This window comes from Suillus discolor (genome assembly GCF_016758755.1).
Source record: "Suillus discolor strain FC423 chromosome Unknown F5147scaffold_3, whole genome shotgun sequence".
In the NCBI taxonomy this organism is placed as follows: domain Eukaryota; kingdom Fungi; phylum Basidiomycota; class Agaricomycetes; order Boletales; family Suillaceae; genus Suillus; species Suillus discolor.
The window spans coordinates 1,373,362-1,390,554 of NW_024541250.1; the positions used below are offsets into that span (position 1 = coordinate 1,373,362).

Below are 17,193 nucleotides of genomic sequence, written 5' to 3' on the forward strand. Positions count from 1 at the left end.
GAGTCATCCATCATCACTCGAAGATAGTCCAGTATGCAGTAAGCCCCTAAGCTGATCGCGGTTCCGCGAGTGAACGGACCAAAGGCACTGCGGAAGCCCGATTGATGATTTGCATGATATGATTTCCGCGGTTGGCACATCCTCCTCGTCGGCAGCTTAATGAGATCCGGACCGTGGTCCACAGGAAGTTGGACAAGTGGGCTCATCTTCGTCAGCATTCTCATCATCAGAGTATAGGCGCTTAGCGGAACAACGTTGTTGCAATAGGGATCTTTCATGAATGCATAATTTTAATTCCGCAAGAACTGTACTTGATCGGTAACAGATTTCGCCATATGGCAAGTAGGCAAAGTCGGATGAGGTCGGCTCCACGATGAGACGAGGGGCCCAGTTCGAACTTCGAAAGGATAGTTGAAATTTGGGCGGAACGTAGAGCTTCCGAATACTCGCGTAGATAACACACGGTTTAGCCGTATGATTAACCGGAAGAATTGGGATTGATCATGGGTAGTAGCCTATAGGCTCGCGAATACTGTAGTACTTTAAATGAATGAAAGGATTTAAAAGATTTCACGCACAGCTCGCTCGGTTGTTTGAGGTTATTGCCCGTCAGGCATATGCTCGTAGGCAACGCGCTGTTCGTGATACAATCCACGTGAGTTGGTTTCCCCCGAACAGAGCAGAAAACGGATGACAGCCGCAGTACGATTCACATAAGTATCACCTTGACAAGTTCTAGACACTCACTGATTTCCTTCGGCAAAAGCTCTACGAGTGATCCCATCACCGAGTTCCGTTCGAGGGCTTCTTGAGGGCCTTCGCCATTAGACCAGTCGGAAGGCCCCAGAGGAGAGTCCAAGTGTTTCAAACGCTAATGGTAGATACACGTGGAAACCGCATGGATCATATATACGCATCATCACGCGATCATCTTAGACTCCCTCAACGGAACCTGTCAAAGTTACGTTCAGGTCCCTAGCAGGTGTTCCCTGTCATTCGACGTCAGTAAAGTCCACCGGTTTCTCACGGAATGCAGCCTAAGCCATTGTAACCGAGGAAGAAAGGCTTGCAGAGCAGAAAAGTCGTAGGACTGGAGCAATGACTCGAACTGTTTAGCCTTGGAAAGCAAAGTGCGACTCAAGTAGAAGATTCGAATTTTACCCAAATTTGCAGATTTATGATCAGGCCAAGGGCGATGACCTCAGAGTTGACAGGGGATCGAGGAATATCTCAGTCACCACGTAACGGAAAGAGGGGAGTCTGGTGCCTCAGTATGCGGCATCAGTATGATGGGAGGCGATGTGCTAATAAAGTAAGTTTTGGGACTCCTGCCTCGTGTTTAAGCGACGACGACATTCCGTAAACATGACCAATAGGCTGTTCTATAGTAGCAGTATCAATAGATGTTATTATTGAAGTGGGGCAGATGACAACAAAAAGGATGGTGGGTAGAAAACACAAAAGTTCTGAAGGAGAAAACGTACTTGAAACAATTGAACGACATCTAGTCGGGATGTGGCAAAATGGAACCACTACTAGCAGTGGTTACCCGTGTACTAATAGCCAAAAAGACTGTGCGAGAGTCTCGGAGGATGGAGCGACGGATCATCTGCCGTTCTCGGGGCAGTGTGCCGACGACGATGAGATCAAAGTGACCCGCCACAGCCGCGGCGCCACTTTCTAAAAAGAGTCACACGCAAATGCGGAAATGGTCAGCAAGCGATATAAGCGCTACAGCTTTCGGCACATGAGAAGACTCAACGGATGAGGACTGTTTGAGAATTTTAATCTCGACTCCCGGGTGCCTTCGTTGCACAGTCTATCAGTCATGTTAAGGGACAAGTATACAATGATAAAAGTGATGACGGCGTCGTCACTAGAGTAAATCTGTGGGAAGGAAAGTTACAAAATAGGCGGCCGAGGGCCGAGGTGTTTATTACGGTTCAAATTATTATTAATGTGACAAATGTGACAATAAATATTAAATAATGTTGCCACCAAACTTACCCACGACTACCGAGCCTCCTTCCCTTCTTTACGCCCTGCCTCGCTGCCATCAACATCTTTCTTATTCTTCCTTTTCTTGCAACCGCGTCCGTCGTTTAATTCTGTACTTTCTTCCTCATCACTCTATCTTCCCTTGATTTTAGCCTCCTTGTGCCCTATCAATGACATCCGTAGATCAGGCAGAGCAGTCTGCTCAGGCGAGTTCATCTCATATGATGAAGACCACAAAACGGGGGAGGCCTTTTCTCAAGGTGAGCTTGTATAGTCTTCTCAATGGCATTAGCTAATTGCTTCGGCGCAGGACACCCTTGACCTATTTGCAACGCTCATCGTATCTCTTCATCTGACCACGCACAAACAATATTTTCGCACTTTCCCGAACTCATTCACCACGTCCGTACTTGATCGCCCGTTTCCAGAACTTACATCTCATACTCTTTATCAGGGATGAAGCTGCTGCGAACTTAGCATCTCTCAAGTTCTCTCAGTCAAATCGCGGGCCGGATCCCAGAGATAAATCACGAATAGTGACGACCACAACCACCACGACATTCTCGATGACTCGTGACATGGCAAAGGCTATGTGTCAACACTTCATGGACGCTCGCTTGATCGAAAACGCCGCCGATCTTGGTAGCAATCTTTTCAAAGATCGCGGTACTTATGTCCTCACGCCCAAGGGTCTCCATGTCCTGGAACGATTCATATCCAAGAACGGCATGACTTCCGACCATCTGCAACCCGTATTTGCTTCCCAACCAATATGCATCAAGCTATTACATTTAGAGCGTCGGTCGGCTGACGACGAGATTATCGTTACACAATCCGTCATAACTGCGCTCTTCCGTCGATTTGTTGGTCGTCAGCCCAACTACCCCACTCAACTGTCGACCAATCCGCAAGACGCCTTTCAAGAATACCACGAGCGATCCAAAGGTGTACCTTTAATGGATGTGCAAGAGCGCGCGCAGCCTTTGCTGGGCAAGGCCACGGTCATGCACAAGCACTGTTTCGCTGCCGTGAGTGCTCTTGAATGGCTCTGCGACTTCACCTCTGTTGTTGGAAGAGAAGAAGCGGCAGAGATGGCTGCCCAGTTTGTTCGCTTCGGCCTCATCACATTGGTTAGCGACAAACGGAAAAATAATGACTCTGCCATCATTTTCACTGTTCGTGGTTCTACCCCAGGCGGGAATTCTCCAGTCAGCGTAAGTCCCAGTCAACGAGTCTTTCGCAGGTGTTCTTATCGTATCGTTTGTTCCAGCAACACGGAGAGTTCCGATGTACAGCTAAAGCTATCTATAGAATCACAGACGAAGGCAAACGACTCGCTCAGTGGGACGAAGCCAGCACGTCTCCTCACAGCTCGACGGTGAACCTGAATCATGTCGAGCGCTCGTCGCTGGAAAGTGAATCCATCAATGGTACTCCGAAGACGGGAATCGAAGCAGCTGACGCTAAAATCCATCGTCGCATATCCATGGCGGAGAAGCTAAATTCCAGTCACGAGGCTGCGGAGAAGAAAGGCAACGTCAAGAGCAATACCGACCGTCTCAAATATATCCTGGAAGAACCATCATATCGCGCTCTCTTCCGTGATTTCCTGAAGGCGAACTTCTGTGAAGAGAATTTGGCGTTTTGGATGGATGTCGAAGATTTCAAGCGCAAGTTCAATACGACTTCTAGTGCACAAGCTGCAGCTCCTTCTCGGTCAGGCAACAAAGCAACTCCAGGTCAAGCCGCCATGGAGAGACATCACGAGGCTTTAATCCAGACTGCTTTTCAAATATACAACAAATACCTCGCGCCATCAAGTCAGAACGAGCTCAACATTGATCATGGTCTTCGGCTCGATCTCGCCAATTATCTTGGTGAAGTGATGGTTGGCCTGCACGGCAAATCGTTCGATGGACAAGTAGACGCTAGTCAAGCTGGTTCTTTCAACGCCACGCAACTGCAAGTTCTGATCAAACTTTACACGCGCATTCAAACGCATGTTCTTCGATTGATGGCTATGGACTCGCTGCCCAAGGTATGCTTCTTTTTTGCTTCCAAGATTTTCTCCTTCTTACGTTATTAATGTGTCTGCAGTTCATTAAAACGCAGCGGTTTCTGGACGCACGGCAGTGGCTTGGAGAGGGAGATGCGCCAGGTGATGACGTTCAATTCCTCACCAGTCCCCCTGCTCCTCCTGGCCTCGGTTCTGAGGAGACCGGTGGGGCTTACATCACGGTGTCTTTGAAAGGCAGTGAGCGAGAACACCGGCATCACCACAGAGACATACCAGGGTCGCCACATGTCTCATGAGCGAATGTTCTCTCCATCTCGCTTTTCATGGACTTATTCATTGCTACTCTAATTGTGGCGTGCTTGCGGAAGCCCCCTGCACGACGTCGTACATTCATCAACTCCGCTGACCACCGTATGCTCACCATCCATGTTGTTTTCTCCTTCTATCGCATTTGATTCCAAACCCGGGGGGTTACCGTTCATAATTTCTTCATCGCCGTAATTGTTTTCATCTCTTTGGCATCATCCAGTATAGTATCCTGGGCCGGCTTGTCATGCTTTAACAATATTCCTCAACCCTGTCGAGCCTTCTCATCCCATCGCATTACGACGGTATCTTCTCTCTACATCCAGTCCCTTCGCGGTGTACAGTCTACTTAATACCCTACACTTACCTACTGCCTTGTTATGTAGGTAGCACTTAATTTCATGACTTCCTGTCGTATATCAAGGAGTCATATGCTACTTGTTGCATGTATGTACTTGAGGTGGATTGATTGGATCATCTCGCATGTAGTGATCTCTAGTGACAGTGTGATCGGCAAGATCTCAGCTGGCTTGCAATGCATAGCAAGCACTATTTGCATTATTAAACAGACACGGTCGTGTTTAGAATTAATGCAAATAGTACAACGACGCATCCGAGGGCCAGGGCTTAGTGTGTCCCTACGTTCCTATTAGGCAGCTGCAAAGACCTTTGTGCGAACATTGACAACAGTTCGCCCACACAAGTGCAAACAGCTTTAACTTGCATTGCTTCCGAGTTAATACCGCGACGTTTCAGAAGTGTTCAGTTTGTGTTCAGTGGCAGAATCGTTTCTGCATCCGCGAGGTCGCACACGAATCATGTCTTGGATATGGAACCCAGATGGTGATGCTCCAAAGCCACCAACAGAGGACAATATGACACAGGACCCATCCGACCCTACCAGGAAGGTGACCAAGAAAGCTGCGAATCAACCCTTCTTAGCGTACGTGGCCGTTACCTGCTTGCAGACATCAACTAACGATTTATAGCCATAAGCAATATAAAGAGAAGCAAGAACAGGAGCACCTAGCATGGCTTGAAAGAAATCGCGAGCGTGAGGAGAAACTCGCCAGAGGAGAAGAAGTTGGTCCTGCGGAAGAGGATCCTACTGCCGAGCAGGAAGTAGGGTTCCTCGGGCTGCTGAAGTTCATTGTGTATTTAATTCTCATTATTGTCATTGCGGGCAAGTTCTTCACTGGCAGCTTCCTGTGGGAATACGAAGGAAAGTGGGCGCGGCTGAAGACATATTGGCCAGTTCGTTTGGTTCCATTAAGTTCTTCATCGATATCCCTGACTTTTTCCACACACACATTGTAGGAGCAGAATGGACGCCTGTTCTCAGAAACATATTTGGCCACATTTGATGGGCGTGACCCCGCAAAACCCCTGTACCTCGCGGTATGGTCAACAGTTTCAAGTGATCGTCCATACACCTCATCATTCTCGTGTAGATCGATGGTGACGTATTTGACGTCTCGAGTGGTAGCAGGACGTACGGTCCTGGAGGTCCTTATCACCATATGTGGGTATATGCCATGCTTCCTCGACTTCCTTATCAATTATTTGCAGGGTCGGGGTAGACGCAGCTAGGTCATTTGGTACAGGATGTTTTGCCACTCACCGCACACATGACCTACGAGGTCTGACCGATGACGAGCTCAGGGTCAGTGTTGATGACGTCTTCAGCGTTCACACAGGGCTAATCTGTCAATACACATGTAGGGCGTCCAACATTGGAAGAAGTTCTTTGCAGAGCACAAAACATACTACAAAGTTGGCAAGGTCTTGCACCACCCGATTGATCCCACGAGTCCGATACCTGCACATTGCGATGCAAAGAAGGAACAGAAAGGTCATCCAACAACTGGGAATTCTAACCCCATGTCCCATTCTAAGGGTAATTCGGAGGTGCCAATCCGTGAGGAGTTATAATCTACAGGTAGAGCTATTGATGTCCATTATTATAAAGATAATAGGCACGTATGGCATGTATATAGGATAGTGTTGCATCTAGCATATCTACATAAGTTTTTTTCGTCATGACATGAAGTAGATTGTCCGTGTCACAGAAGCATCTTCGGGTCGGCATCCGCATACAGCTAAGTGCCGGTTTTTTTAGGACTGACGGTAATGATCAGTATGATGTCTTCGACAAGGGACCACTCGCTTGCTTACCTGAGGCGCACCGTGCGTCATAAAGTAGTTCCTCAATATTGGGAAGTCAGCGATTGATCCATTGACCATTGATGAGAAGGGGCTCTCCCGATACTTGGCGATGATGATATTTCCGCGCCACGCAGTTGCCTCTCTGAATGATCGCCCCTGGATCTCCCTGATACACTTATTGATAGGGAAGGGCATCCCATCACGAGAGACGGTCGGATAGTAGATAACGTAAGGATTAACGAATTTTTTGTTCATACCGTCGAGAGCCTCGACGAGCTATGAGTCCAACGTCAGATTTCGGCAGAGATGATATGTGACTTTGTGCTCACATGATAATGCCAGGCTCGGGGACCGAGGCCTTCGGCGATGTAGTCCATATAGACTTCAGGATGTGGCATCCGAGAAGGCAGGGTGCTATATGGAGCATGCGGGTCGGGTACCGACATGGGGCTTGTCATCAAAGCCACCATATGTGGATTGCGTCCGTCAGAAGGAAATAGGAGAGCCTCGAATGACACTAATTGGTCCATAAATGTGTTGCCAGAAGGAGATGGATTCGAGAAGATGAGTGAGATTTAAGCAGCAAAGTAGTAATAGTTGTGAACCTCGAGTGGACTTCAAGTCTTAGCGATGTAGTCGAGCACTTTGGGGAAAGAGGAGTGAGTGGCTCTTCTTTATAGAGGTCTTACCTGGAGACATGAGGATGGGCCGCCGAGATCTGTGAAGTATCACAAATAATACAACGGTTTTAGTGTAGGCACGAGGACGGTCAATAAGAACAAGTTAACGGTTTAAATTGGATGTGCCGCGAAGTAGATGAGTCGCGTTGAAGTGGATTTGCAATTTGATGATGGGGAGTCATAATAGTCTGCCCGATCTACCCTTGGTTGTTCTCAGCCTGGATGATTGATGGATCATGATCGCAGTGCTTGTAGTGACTGTGAGTGCGGGAAGCAACGTAGCATAATAAAGCCCTACAAGTGTGGACGGTACCGACAAATCGGGAAGTTTTAATGCTTATTAGCTTATTCTATACCGCGCCGTCTTCTCGAGGTCGTAGACGACATAAAAATTGCAAAAGTTGACATAAAAATCAGGGTATGTGTTTTCTGTACATGCCTTGAGGTCGTTGCCGACAGTTTTGGGGTCGATCATTAGCAACGCGTGTTTGTCTGCGTGCGTTTTTTAGTCCTTCGGCTCGGCCGCACTCTCACAGTTGGCCGGTTGAACTAAAGGTCAATCTTATCTGTTACAACTCGCTTGCGGGAGTCACGAATAAGACCGACAGATTGATATAGCATCGGATCTGGCAGAGCCTCTTTTCAATTCTACGCAGGCCCATCTTACAATGTATCGCGACGTGCCTTCGACCTGGCGGTTCCTCAAATTGGCCGTCGAGCAATACGGCGTGTAAACAAGGGGCATATGAACGTGGATGGAAGTCTTTCGCGGCCGACTCATGCAGCCGGTCCAGACCTTCTCTAAACAGATTGGTCTCAGCGGTACCTGTGCACTATTCAATGGTGTAAGATCCCGTGCACCAAATCTCTAAAAACCTCCGCTTTCAAGCTGACCGTGAAGTAGATGTGACTCGTACGACACCTTGAACTTCTTAATGGCTGTCCGACCGTCTCCTTAAGGGTGTCATGGGATCATCTCGTGACAAGGAGACTCATCTAGGCTCAAACTACTACCAGCTACAGGAATGTTCTTTTTTCATTCATTTACTAAATCTTCTGATCCGTTCCCTGGGGGCACTCTCAAGGCACGTTGTAGTGGCCGCAACCGCTGGGCCCAGAGCATGTATATTGTTCCTGGTATGTGGCGCAACATTTTTTTTGCGCTGAGAACCAGTTACGAGCAACAGATTTTTGGGGTTCGCTCGCCAATAAGACCATCAATGTATGATATACCTGATTGAGACTTGAATCGTTAATGCCCGGCATACACACCAATGCGTGTTCGTGATGGGATCCGCCGTGGATTCAGCGCCACCTGTGATGTTTTAGTACGGCGCGGTTATGTTGAAGCCCTAGATAAGGCGAGATATCGGAAGAATGTATGAATCATAGCCGGAGAGTAGCTTTACGCCAGCACCGTGATTTCATGTGCTGTAGGTAATGCGCATCCGATGGATCAGTACTCAGTCCATAAATGCATAAAGTTCTTTTACTTATCGTCCTGGCCCAATCAGACCACTCAATCGAACAAGAGATCAGTATAATTGACTCCGTTGAGCATCATGACCCATCAATTATTCATGTCCGCATGGTAGTAATATATCAGGCTGGTGGTTGCACGCAGCTGCACAGCACACAGACTCGAAATGTATAAAATCTCGAGTGCTATATGTACTCCTTTCGATATGATTAATACCGAAGTAGTATAATAGCTGGTATGTACTGTGTCTGTTTGAAGTTGATACAGGAGTCCATGATTAGTTATGAGTTAGTGTGGACAGTCTCGATCAGACATACCCTTCATGCTGTCCCATGACGAAAAGCACAAGCTACTAGGCGCGCCGGTATCACACGAAGCTTATTTTGCCGGGCTGGGTTAGGTGCCTATCGGGGGGAGATGATCAACGTTGCAAGCTAAAGTTCATTTGGCGCTTGTCAGCCGAAAAAGGTAACTAAGTTAAGCCGCCAGGGCGTCTATTGTTTTCTAGTAGCACAGACCTTGACCTTTCTTTGCAGGGACAAGCCATTTGTTGCTCTATCGTCTTGTGCATCATCTGGCTACTATAGCATCAGAATGAATAGTGGTAACATTCTCGTTGCCGCTCAGCTCTCGTCGCTTTATCCTTCCTCTAATGCCATATCCCAAGTTCTTCAGACTGAACGTCGAAATCTGCCACTCCCCCCACCACACACCGACACGGATTCGTCCTCAGAACACGCTTCATATTCATCAACATTCTATGCCCCTCACACAGGAACAATCCTTCTACGCGTTATTCATGGTGGTCTGATATTGGAACTTATCTCTCTTTCCACTGATGTTCCCCCGATTCGGTTCGTCTTCCCCTCTGCAGTCTTGCCCGCTCCAGCTATTTTCGCATGGGGCGAGAAGGAGTTACACGTATTGGCAGTAATCTCCAGCGGCTCATTATTCCGTTTGGTTCTACCCACCGTCAACCCGACGCGATTATGGCACGATCCATTGCCCAAACAGTGGAGTCGAGAATATATAATAAAAAACGTGCCAGAACAATTCTATGGCGTAGTGCAAGCACAAGGTTTACTATGCGTGGCGATTGGGTTGACAAATGGCTCCCTTGTCCGCATAGAAGCTGAGAATATCGGAGATGACAACTTCCATGGTATGTACCTTTAACGTCCGTTGGGTAGTCTTTGACATTTCCCTGTTGCGTAGACCTTTGGGCGGAACATGTTTACTCCCCAAGTTCATTTCTGGGAACACTCACTTCATATTTGCCTAGTTTACAATCCTCGAGTTCTGCAGGGTCAGAGATTCTCTCTGTTGCTAGCAGGCCGCAGCCCACCGAGCTGGGCTATATGTGGACGCTCTCACGGGATCGTACTTTACGACTTTGGACAGCAAAAGGTGGCTGTGTTGCCTCCAAAACTTTGTCTTTGTCAGGCAAGGTGTCAGGAGAGTCATATGTGACTTCCAACGGCATCAAATCTGAGCTTCTTGGAGCTGAGCCACGTAATCTCCTCCGGATATTTGGAAATGGGGGCGACGATGAAACCACGTACGCCGTTGCGTTTACGCCAACTCCTTCATATCCACAGTCTGGTGGTTACTTCCAACTCATTGCTATTAACTCCGATCAAATGCGCGAGGTTCAAACCGTCGAATGTTCTGCTTCCAGCGCTCATTGTCACCTTCAAGATTTCATAATTAACGATGACTTCCTATACACATTATGGGAACGTCAAGGGTCCTCCATGACGGAGAGAACTAGGTTAAATATAGCAGTGACTGATGGTTCTGATGCAATTTGGGAGACTGCTACCTATGGGGAAGAGACGGACTTGACTCCTACGAATCTTGACGAGCTCCTTCGCTCCCCCGGTTCGTTGACCGATAAATTCATGACGGCAATTTTGAGACCAGGCGTGTTCTCTCCACTTACTCTGCGGACTGCTGTGGAGCAGTACACAGATGCGTGCCTCTCAGTCTCCGGACCACATCCACCCCCTCAACTCACATCATCTTACCCCACTACGGCAGAGAACATCGCTGCGGTTGTCGGCTGTACTGTGAATTTAATGCAGGACCCACAGACAGGGGCACTGCAGCATGATCGGTATTGGAATGCGCTCAAAAGAGACTGGGAGGGATTTGTTGCACGTTGCCGTGAAGTTGAGCGGAGCGCCCGCTGGCCTCTGGGATTAGGTAAAGGGAAAAGCAGAGATGAAGTGATCGTGATCGAACGAGAACGTGTGGGTGTCTATGTGAAGGAAGACCTGCCACTAAACGTTCACCGGTACCTTTCGGACTCCCTCCCAGTGGAACCTCATTTTGCTGTCTTGGACATACTCTGGACGCTTTGCGACAAGATAGGGCACGAGGCGCTTCAAAATCTGGAGACCAGGATTGTTGATATTCTCCATCAAGAGATCGCATTTTCCATCGTGGATATTATTGAAGACCAAGCGCAGCGCTTCAACTTCAAGGCTTCTCTTGATGAGCCATCAGAAGCCAGCATTATAGCACGGTTGCAAGGCATAGAAGACCTCGACGGTGCCGTCCGAATAATCCTTGATCTCGTCGCAGGCTTCGAACAAGAAGTAAAGCGGGAAGAGGATGAAGTCGAGCTATTGCTCCCAAGCAGTCGATCTGATTGGACGACCGCTTTATCCGCATCATACATCACGACGACGGTGCATGCCCGCTATGATATATGCATCGCACTGGTCACCTTACTATTCTTCCTAGCTGATGATCTGAAGGAATGGGATCCTTCGCTAGTAGAAGAAGTCTTCGCAGTGTTCCGAGGGCTGGCGATGTTACGATCTGTAGCACGCCAACCTGCAGCAGACACAGGCGGTGAACAAGAGGCATCGGACGAACTATTGACCACTGACGATGTAATTGCTCGAATGAGCAATATGCATGTGTCTAGGAATCAGCCTCGTTTTGTCCCGACTTTTTCGCTACTTCACCGCCTCGCAGGTCAGTCCGGTGAGACGATGGAACTACCGGGGGCAGCTCATCGTTTTTTGGACGCGAGCGGCGTGCTTCAGTCTACTTCCCCTGCTCGGGTGACGCAGTTCGAAGCGCTCTTTTGTGAACGTCTCCGCCTTTTGGGATACTACGAAGTTGCCCGAGAAATGTTGGCATGGCTACCGCGCACACCGGGCGTAGTATTCATTGCTGCATGCCTATACATCAATATTGGTCGTGCTGAAGATGCTGCCCAGCTGATGGAAAAAGTTGCTGGAAGCTTTGGTGAGAACGTCGTCTGAAATCGACAGTTTCGTGCTCACGGTTCTCTTATAGGTCATGATAGTGGGCTCTCATTGGAGGATGCGGAAACGCTAGCTTCCGTTTTACCTGGAGCTGTGCTCTTCGATTCTGAATTCACATTTTACATCCATGCATCTGCCATTTTCAGGTCAAATGGCTTGGTTCAGCAAGAAGTGTCCTTCATTCGGCTTGCGCTGTCTGTTGCACCCCAGGACATTGACACAGCTGAGCTGTGGTTCGGCCTCATTCGAGGATATATAGATCTCGGCTTCTATGAAGATGCATACTCAGCAATCATCGCGACCCCATATGATAGCGTGTATGTCTTACGTTCAAACCCCACATATTCGCTCACAATGGCTACAGGAAAAGGGAATGCATTTCTCAGCTGGTTTATCGAATGTGCGAGGAAAGCACAATCGAGCAATTGATGTCGTTCAATTTTGCTACCTTTTCGGCCGAGATTGAAGATGCATTAGCGTTCAAAGCACGCAACACAGACCCTCGAGCACGTCCGTTCTACTCAAGGATACTCTACACGTGGTATACGCGCAGAGGGGACCATCGCAACGGTAAGTTTTCGACCGTCTAAATTCGCATCACTTCTTAAACCCTTGATCCAGCCGCGCGGACCATGTATCAACGCGCACGTAAATTCAAGGAAAACACCGCTCAGTCAATTGACGTTATCACCCTGATGGAAGAGCAGCTTGAGGCATACCTGCTCGCTATCAATTCTCTTTCCCTCTTGGCCACCAAATGCGCTTGGATTGTGATACAAACTCCACCAAGTGCCATGCTTGATGCTGAGGTATGTGGTCAGAATCATTTTTCATTATCTGCTGTTGACGTTTGCCACTAGCCTCATAAGCGACGGAAGCTTTCAAAAAATATTCCCGATTCAACGTTTACTAGGGACAAACAAGATTCAGAAATCATCAATCTCAGTAACATTAAGTACGACTACACGTTACTTTCTGCTCGACTGTGGTTGATCCGAAGAGATCCCGCACTTCTGTCCGCTGCAGGCTAGTTCATATTCATAATCTAGACCTCCGTGGGACTCACGTACTAACGTAAACATTTACCCCATCAGATGTTCTGCTTTCACCGGTATCGATCGTACTCCGATTGGGCCAAGCAAACCAGTTCGACATGGCGATGGCTACTGCTAGAAGCCTCGATGTTGATATGAGCGAATTATTTACGACATTAACAAGCCAGTGTTTGCGGCTATCTCGCAACCCAGAAACCGTACTGTGAGTTGACCTCATTCCTGTAAACTGTGCACTCACTTAAAAAACACAGCCAAGAAGACACGTCAGATTGGCTACTCACTGACAACGTCTCTTCGTGGCCTGGCAGCCCCGCCGACCGTGGGTGGCGGTACCTCCGTGTCGCGCTCGAGCGGCACGACAGCGTAGAGACGGACTGCAAGTACAGTAAGACTGCTTTCGAGACAATTCTGTCGTCCGATAGGTCTTCGCCTCCGCCTCCTTGGTTGGTCCACTCGCTGGAAGTATGTGCCGCCTTTCATCAGCTTATGAATCACGGATGGCTGTGCTAACTGATGTGCAGGAAAACCATCATGAATATCTTATAAGAACGAGTCTCCGCTACGACATCATCGAAAGTGCACTAGAGCACTCGCTCTCACTCTTGCGCAAGGTTTGTTTTTCCTCTTCTCTCACCCCGATTTCCTCAAGCCGTCCTTCAGGCCAACATTGCGTTCTCGCATGCATCCCAAAAAACCGCTAGTGTCACCTGGCTCCCATATACCCTGATCGACCAGGTGCTGGCCGCTTCTGCCCAAAACGAATTGACCACACATGGACAAAAACTGCGCACCGAGTTGCAGACGGAGGTGAACAACCGTGTCAAACGAATGCAGAAGATGAGCCGCTTTGCGGTTTGATCATAGTGCGCACTGTCTTGTATATCTGACTGCCACCACGTGTACATACAATACGATGTGTTCGACAATCATTGACTGTCGCTGGCCCACGGCGCTGCGAGAGTCGGTGTTTGAGACTAAAAAGAAGAATCAAAGTATCACTGGACTTCATTGTGATGCTGCTGGGACAATACATTGATAATCATGGCAGAGCCATACGATCCCACCTTGCGAGCCCCGTACCAGTGCGCAGACGAGCAACCTGGTCCTAAAGACAGGTATGCAAAACGCCGTTGATTTATTTTTCTTTCGATAATCAATTACGGAGGTCCGAGGCCTGAGTAGTAAACGAGAACAAGAACAATTGGTTCGATGGAGATACATTTAAGACTTCCTCTGCCTCTTCCCACGGCCACCATCGTCACTCGGAGCTGCTCGTATCGCTCCTAGTACATCCTGTAGACCCTGATCCGGTTTTTGTACAACTAATTTGTCAGAGCTACCGGTCGCACTGACGGCAATTCTTTTGGTCATCGCCCCCAAATTCGCGTTGAAAACAGCGTCGATCTCGTCTTCAGGCCGGCCTCGTCGTTTCTTGGATATCTTAGATGGACGAGAGACCTCAGCATCGTCAGAATTTGGCTTCGGCGCTGTCGCAGAGGGCGCTGGAGGAGATGTGGTTGATCCAGAACTTGATTTACTCTGTGATTGCAATTCTCGCCACTCGTCTGGTCGTCGTTGTAGAAGATATAAATTGATGTTCCGAGCGAAAAATTTTCCGAAATAGGATGCTGCAAGAAATTGCTCGTGTGCTATGAGAGAGCGCGCAATTTTTTCCTGCACAAATATTTGTAAAATTGAGTGCGGCAATTATGTGAATGACCTACTCTTAAATATGGATCGGCGAACGCCCAACACCTATCTCCCACTCTGCTTCCGATTCGGTCATCTACCAGTGTGTGGTAATGACCAATGAGGGACATGACAAGAGCACGCTTCACTTTAAAAGGCACAGTTTCCGAGTCAAAGAGTACGTCTATAACCCTAGAGCTTATCGGATTTTGAGATAAGGAGATCAGATCTTCTGTGGAGAGGGACTTGATGCTGTAATCGCTTACGTCAATCTTATCACTCGACTTAACGCCTAACCCACCTCTCGGTAACCATCGTACAAGGCGGTTCATTGAGCCGAAGTAGACTTTGCAGAATTAAGGCACCCTGAATTTTTGGTTCCTTTGAATCATCCACGTTGCCTTTTTTCGAGCTTTGCTGCGTATCCTCAGAGCTGCATTTTGTAAGCCCTGTTGCCAAGTATTCCTTTGAAATGTTTATGAGTTTGATGTCATTATGGAGTAAAAAAGAATGGATACCTGAAAAGGCTTTAGAACCAGTACACATGACACAAGGTGACTACGATCTTTCGGCTGAAATAACTGAAACGCGTTGCACACAGCCTATCAAGATTGCCTTAATTCAGTAAACTTTATGAATGGCTAAACCATACTTGGCAGATATCCTTTTCGTGAGCACGAAGCGTGCATGCTCTATCGATCATGGCGCGTAACACTCCAGTTCTCGCTGATACTACATTAATGCGAAATGATAAGAACGAGTAAGCCAGGTGGGTGATCATTACATACCAATGATCTTATTCCACGAGCTCTCCAGCTCCTCAAGAGCACCTTTCAACTGCGTGGGATTTAACCTTTCTGTAGCTTTAGCTACCACGAAGTTAGCTACAGGATGTATAGCCAGCCTCGCAAGCTTCCCCTGAAAGTAAGTCGCCCAAAGTATCGTAAACGCGGGATCAGGACAACGGGAAACCATCGTCTCCAGCAAGTGAGAGGAGGTTGGGTCTCGAAGAAGCGTGACAAGGTAGTCAGATGCCTCCAGTTGTTCATCAGGCTTTCTGTCTGGCACCGTTCAATACGTGATCGAGATACCCCAGACAGCGTGTCAGGGAACTCACGACAAAGTGTAATAATCCCGACCAGGACGTGATCCATAAGAGAACCAGGCAATGAAGATTCACCATGATCGGCTTCAACCTCAAGGATAAGCTGCGAAGTTGATCAGTTTGCATCTGGTTGAATGTTGGATGACATGTACCTGAAGTAATGGGCTGGCTACTTTATTGGCAGCCAATGCTCGGACCTCGTTGTCGCTGAGTTCGCTCTTTAAGACGCGCACAAACCTGGTAGCAGCCTCGCGAAATTCGTTCGGCACCGATCGAGTAGAATCAATACGATCGTAGCTCTTATTGTCAGCGAATACAGATTTCATGGTACCCTGACGAGCTTTCCACGCGCTGCTTTTCTTCGACCGCATGTTCGACTGTGCTTTATGACTTGCAGCAGATTTTGTAGGCGATAGCAAGAGGAGCAGAGCACGGAGAACATGCGAGGCAAAAGGGTCCATTACAAGGGACGTGAAGACCGGTGCGAGTTCCTGTTGTACAGTTTATTGCGGCGCAGGATTTCTAAGAAGCTGTGACCAACCTCACATATATCCAAGATGAGGCGTGTCAGAGTGCGCAGTTCACCCTTGTCCTTGGAATCGGGGACAGATGGATATATGCCCTTAGTCTTGCAACCAATCAGGGGGATACTGAAGGATCGGTAATAGGTATGCTTACTTCGCGCGAGACGGTGTCTGCTGCTACTGTGAACAGTGTTTGACAGACATGCGAAGCAAAACGATGTTTGATGAGCGCCTCGTATCTACAAATTACTTGACATCTGGATAGGCAAACTACGAAGAACTGCTCCCACTCACGAGCCGCTCAAACTATCCAAAAACACCCTTCGAACAAAGTCATCCATCGAGTGCGCCATGCGTTCTAGAACAACAGAACAATCCGGGTCCGTAGCCAGTTGTTTCTCTTTTTCAGACATTTCACTAAGTGCGGCAACGAGGAATATCCGCTTTGCTAGATGCAAGCACTGTCAAACACTTTCTGCATCGCAGCTGCTATTCCAAACCTTCATTCGGATCGAGGTCTGCGGCTTGATCCTCCTCGTAAGGTCTCTCCTGCTGCCAAGTTCGAATTTGGTCGTCGACGGTTCTGAAATATGCCTTTATGTCAGGGTCTACATAACCAAATGGTGCCTCCGGATGGGGCTCCTCCAATTCTTGTGCAGGGACTATCCATGACGGCCGATTGTGATGTTCGGCATTTTGAGGTGCTTCATTGGTGTCGCGAGAGGGCTGGTTATGCTCCTGTGTTTTCTTATGCTTCTTGCCTCGTTTCCTGTTTTCGTTCGGCATGTTGACCAGAAAGCTTAGAGAACAAATCAGAAAATAAGCATGGGAAGGACCCCGGGATTTGAGAATATGTGCCAAATTTGGACTTGAGTCACTTGACCCCTGGCAG

At 48.2% G+C, this 17,193-nt stretch overlaps 5 protein-coding genes across 5 annotated transcripts; 3 read left to right on the top strand and 2 right to left on the bottom strand.

Moving 5' to 3' along the window:
* The first annotated feature begins 2,003 nt into the window (after positions 1–2,003).
* Positions 2,004–4,517, top strand: F5147DRAFT_199211 (regulator of G protein signaling domain-containing protein). Its single transcript, XM_041428543.1, has 5 exons — positions 2,004–2,258; positions 2,309–2,400; positions 2,453–3,212; positions 3,269–4,036; positions 4,096–4,517. The coding sequence occupies exons 1-5, from the start codon at positions 2,169–2,171 to the stop codon at positions 4,309–4,311; spliced, it is 1,926 nt and encodes a 641-aa protein (XP_041299264.1). The 5' UTR covers positions 2,004–2,168; the 3' UTR covers positions 4,312–4,517.
* A 531-nt stretch (positions 4,518–5,048) lies between these two features.
* On the top strand, positions 5,049–6,345 carry F5147DRAFT_199375 (cytochrome b5-like heme/steroid binding domain-containing protein). Its single transcript, XM_041428544.1, has 6 exons — positions 5,049–5,264; positions 5,311–5,575; positions 5,639–5,719; positions 5,773–5,843; positions 5,891–5,984; positions 6,044–6,345. Exons 1-6 carry the CDS (start codon positions 5,140–5,142, stop codon positions 6,251–6,253), a joined length of 846 nt encoding a protein of 281 aa, XP_041299265.1. The 5' UTR covers positions 5,049–5,139; the 3' UTR covers positions 6,254–6,345.
* F5147DRAFT_199388 (uncharacterized protein) lies at positions 6,324–7,181 on the bottom strand. The gene is made up of 3 exons (XM_041428545.1): positions 6,817–7,181; positions 6,497–6,763; positions 6,324–6,442 (listed from the first exon to the last, which is right to left on the bottom strand). Exons 1-3 carry the CDS (start codon positions 7,015–7,017, stop codon positions 6,437–6,439), a joined length of 474 nt encoding a protein of 157 aa, XP_041299266.1. The 5' UTR covers positions 7,018–7,181; the 3' UTR covers positions 6,324–6,436.
* A 1,984-nt stretch (positions 7,182–9,165) lies between these two features.
* F5147DRAFT_668482 (nucleoporin Nup120/160-domain-containing protein) lies at positions 9,166–14,098 on the top strand. The gene is made up of 10 exons (XM_041435354.1): positions 9,166–9,809; positions 9,863–11,908; positions 11,960–12,245; positions 12,293–12,498; positions 12,550–12,737; positions 12,789–12,954; positions 13,023–13,185; positions 13,235–13,445; positions 13,505–13,594; positions 13,644–14,098. Exons 1-10 carry the CDS (start codon positions 9,242–9,244, stop codon positions 13,839–13,841), a joined length of 4,122 nt encoding a protein of 1,373 aa, XP_041299267.1. The 5' UTR covers positions 9,166–9,241; the 3' UTR covers positions 13,842–14,098.
* F5147DRAFT_668487 (armadillo-type protein) lies at positions 14,067–17,114 on the bottom strand. The gene is made up of 12 exons (XM_041435355.1): positions 16,802–17,114; positions 16,596–16,749; positions 16,456–16,540; positions 16,319–16,405; positions 15,930–16,268; positions 15,790–15,880; positions 15,461–15,733; positions 15,325–15,404; positions 15,191–15,274; positions 14,974–15,137; positions 14,708–14,924; positions 14,067–14,657 (listed from the first exon to the last, which is right to left on the bottom strand). Exons 1-12 carry the CDS (start codon positions 17,085–17,087, stop codon positions 14,205–14,207), a joined length of 2,313 nt encoding a protein of 770 aa, XP_041299268.1. The 5' UTR covers positions 17,088–17,114; the 3' UTR covers positions 14,067–14,204.
* Positions 17,115–17,193: the final 79 nt, after the last annotated feature.

Bases quoted from the DNA above. Each gene is read 5' to 3' on its own strand.
- F5147DRAFT_199375 (XM_041428544.1), top strand. From the start codon at position 5,140: ATGTCTTGGATATGGAACCCAGATGGTGATGCTCCAAAGCCACCAACA. The intron at 5,265-5,310 runs GTACGTGGCCGT...AACGATTTATAG, and splicing joins GCGAATCAACCCTTCTTAGC to CCATAAGCAATATAAAGAGA. The intron at 5,576-5,638 runs GTTCGTTTGGTT...CACACATTGTAG, and splicing joins GGCTGAAGACATATTGGCCA to GAGCAGAATGGACGCCTGTT.
- F5147DRAFT_668487 (XM_041435355.1), bottom strand. From the start codon at position 17,087: ATGCCGAACGAAAACAGGAAACGAGGCAAGAAGCATAAGAAAACACAG. The intron at 15,405-15,460 runs GTATGTAATGAT...GCATTAATGTAG, and splicing joins CTCGTGGAATAAGATCATTG to TATCAGCGAGAACTGGAGTG. The intron at 15,138-15,190 runs GTATCCATTCTT...AACATTTCAAAG, and splicing joins TGGTTCTAAAGCCTTTTCAG to GAATACTTGGCAACAGGGCT.
- F5147DRAFT_199388 (XM_041428545.1), bottom strand. From the start codon at position 7,017: ATGGACCAATTAGTGTCATTCGAGGCTCTCCTATTTCCTTCTGACGGA. The intron at 6,764-6,816 runs GTGAGCACAAAG...TTGGACTCATAG, and splicing joins CCCGAGCCTGGCATTATCAT to CTCGTCGAGGCTCTCGACGG.
- F5147DRAFT_668482 (XM_041435354.1), top strand. From the start codon at position 9,242: ATGAATAGTGGTAACATTCTCGTTGCCGCTCAGCTCTCGTCGCTTTAT. The intron at 9,810-9,862 runs GTATGTACCTTT...CCTGTTGCGTAG, and splicing joins CGGAGATGACAACTTCCATG to ACCTTTGGGCGGAACATGTT. The intron at 11,909-11,959 runs GTGAGAACGTCG...GTTCTCTTATAG, and splicing joins AAAAGTTGCTGGAAGCTTTG to GTCATGATAGTGGGCTCTCA.
- F5147DRAFT_199211 (XM_041428543.1), top strand. From the start codon at position 2,169: ATGACATCCGTAGATCAGGCAGAGCAGTCTGCTCAGGCGAGTTCATCT. The intron at 2,259-2,308 runs GTGAGCTTGTAT...GCTTCGGCGCAG, and splicing joins GGGGGAGGCCTTTTCTCAAG to GACACCCTTGACCTATTTGC. The intron at 3,213-3,268 runs GTAAGTCCCAGT...CGTTTGTTCCAG, and splicing joins GCGGGAATTCTCCAGTCAGC to CAACACGGAGAGTTCCGATG.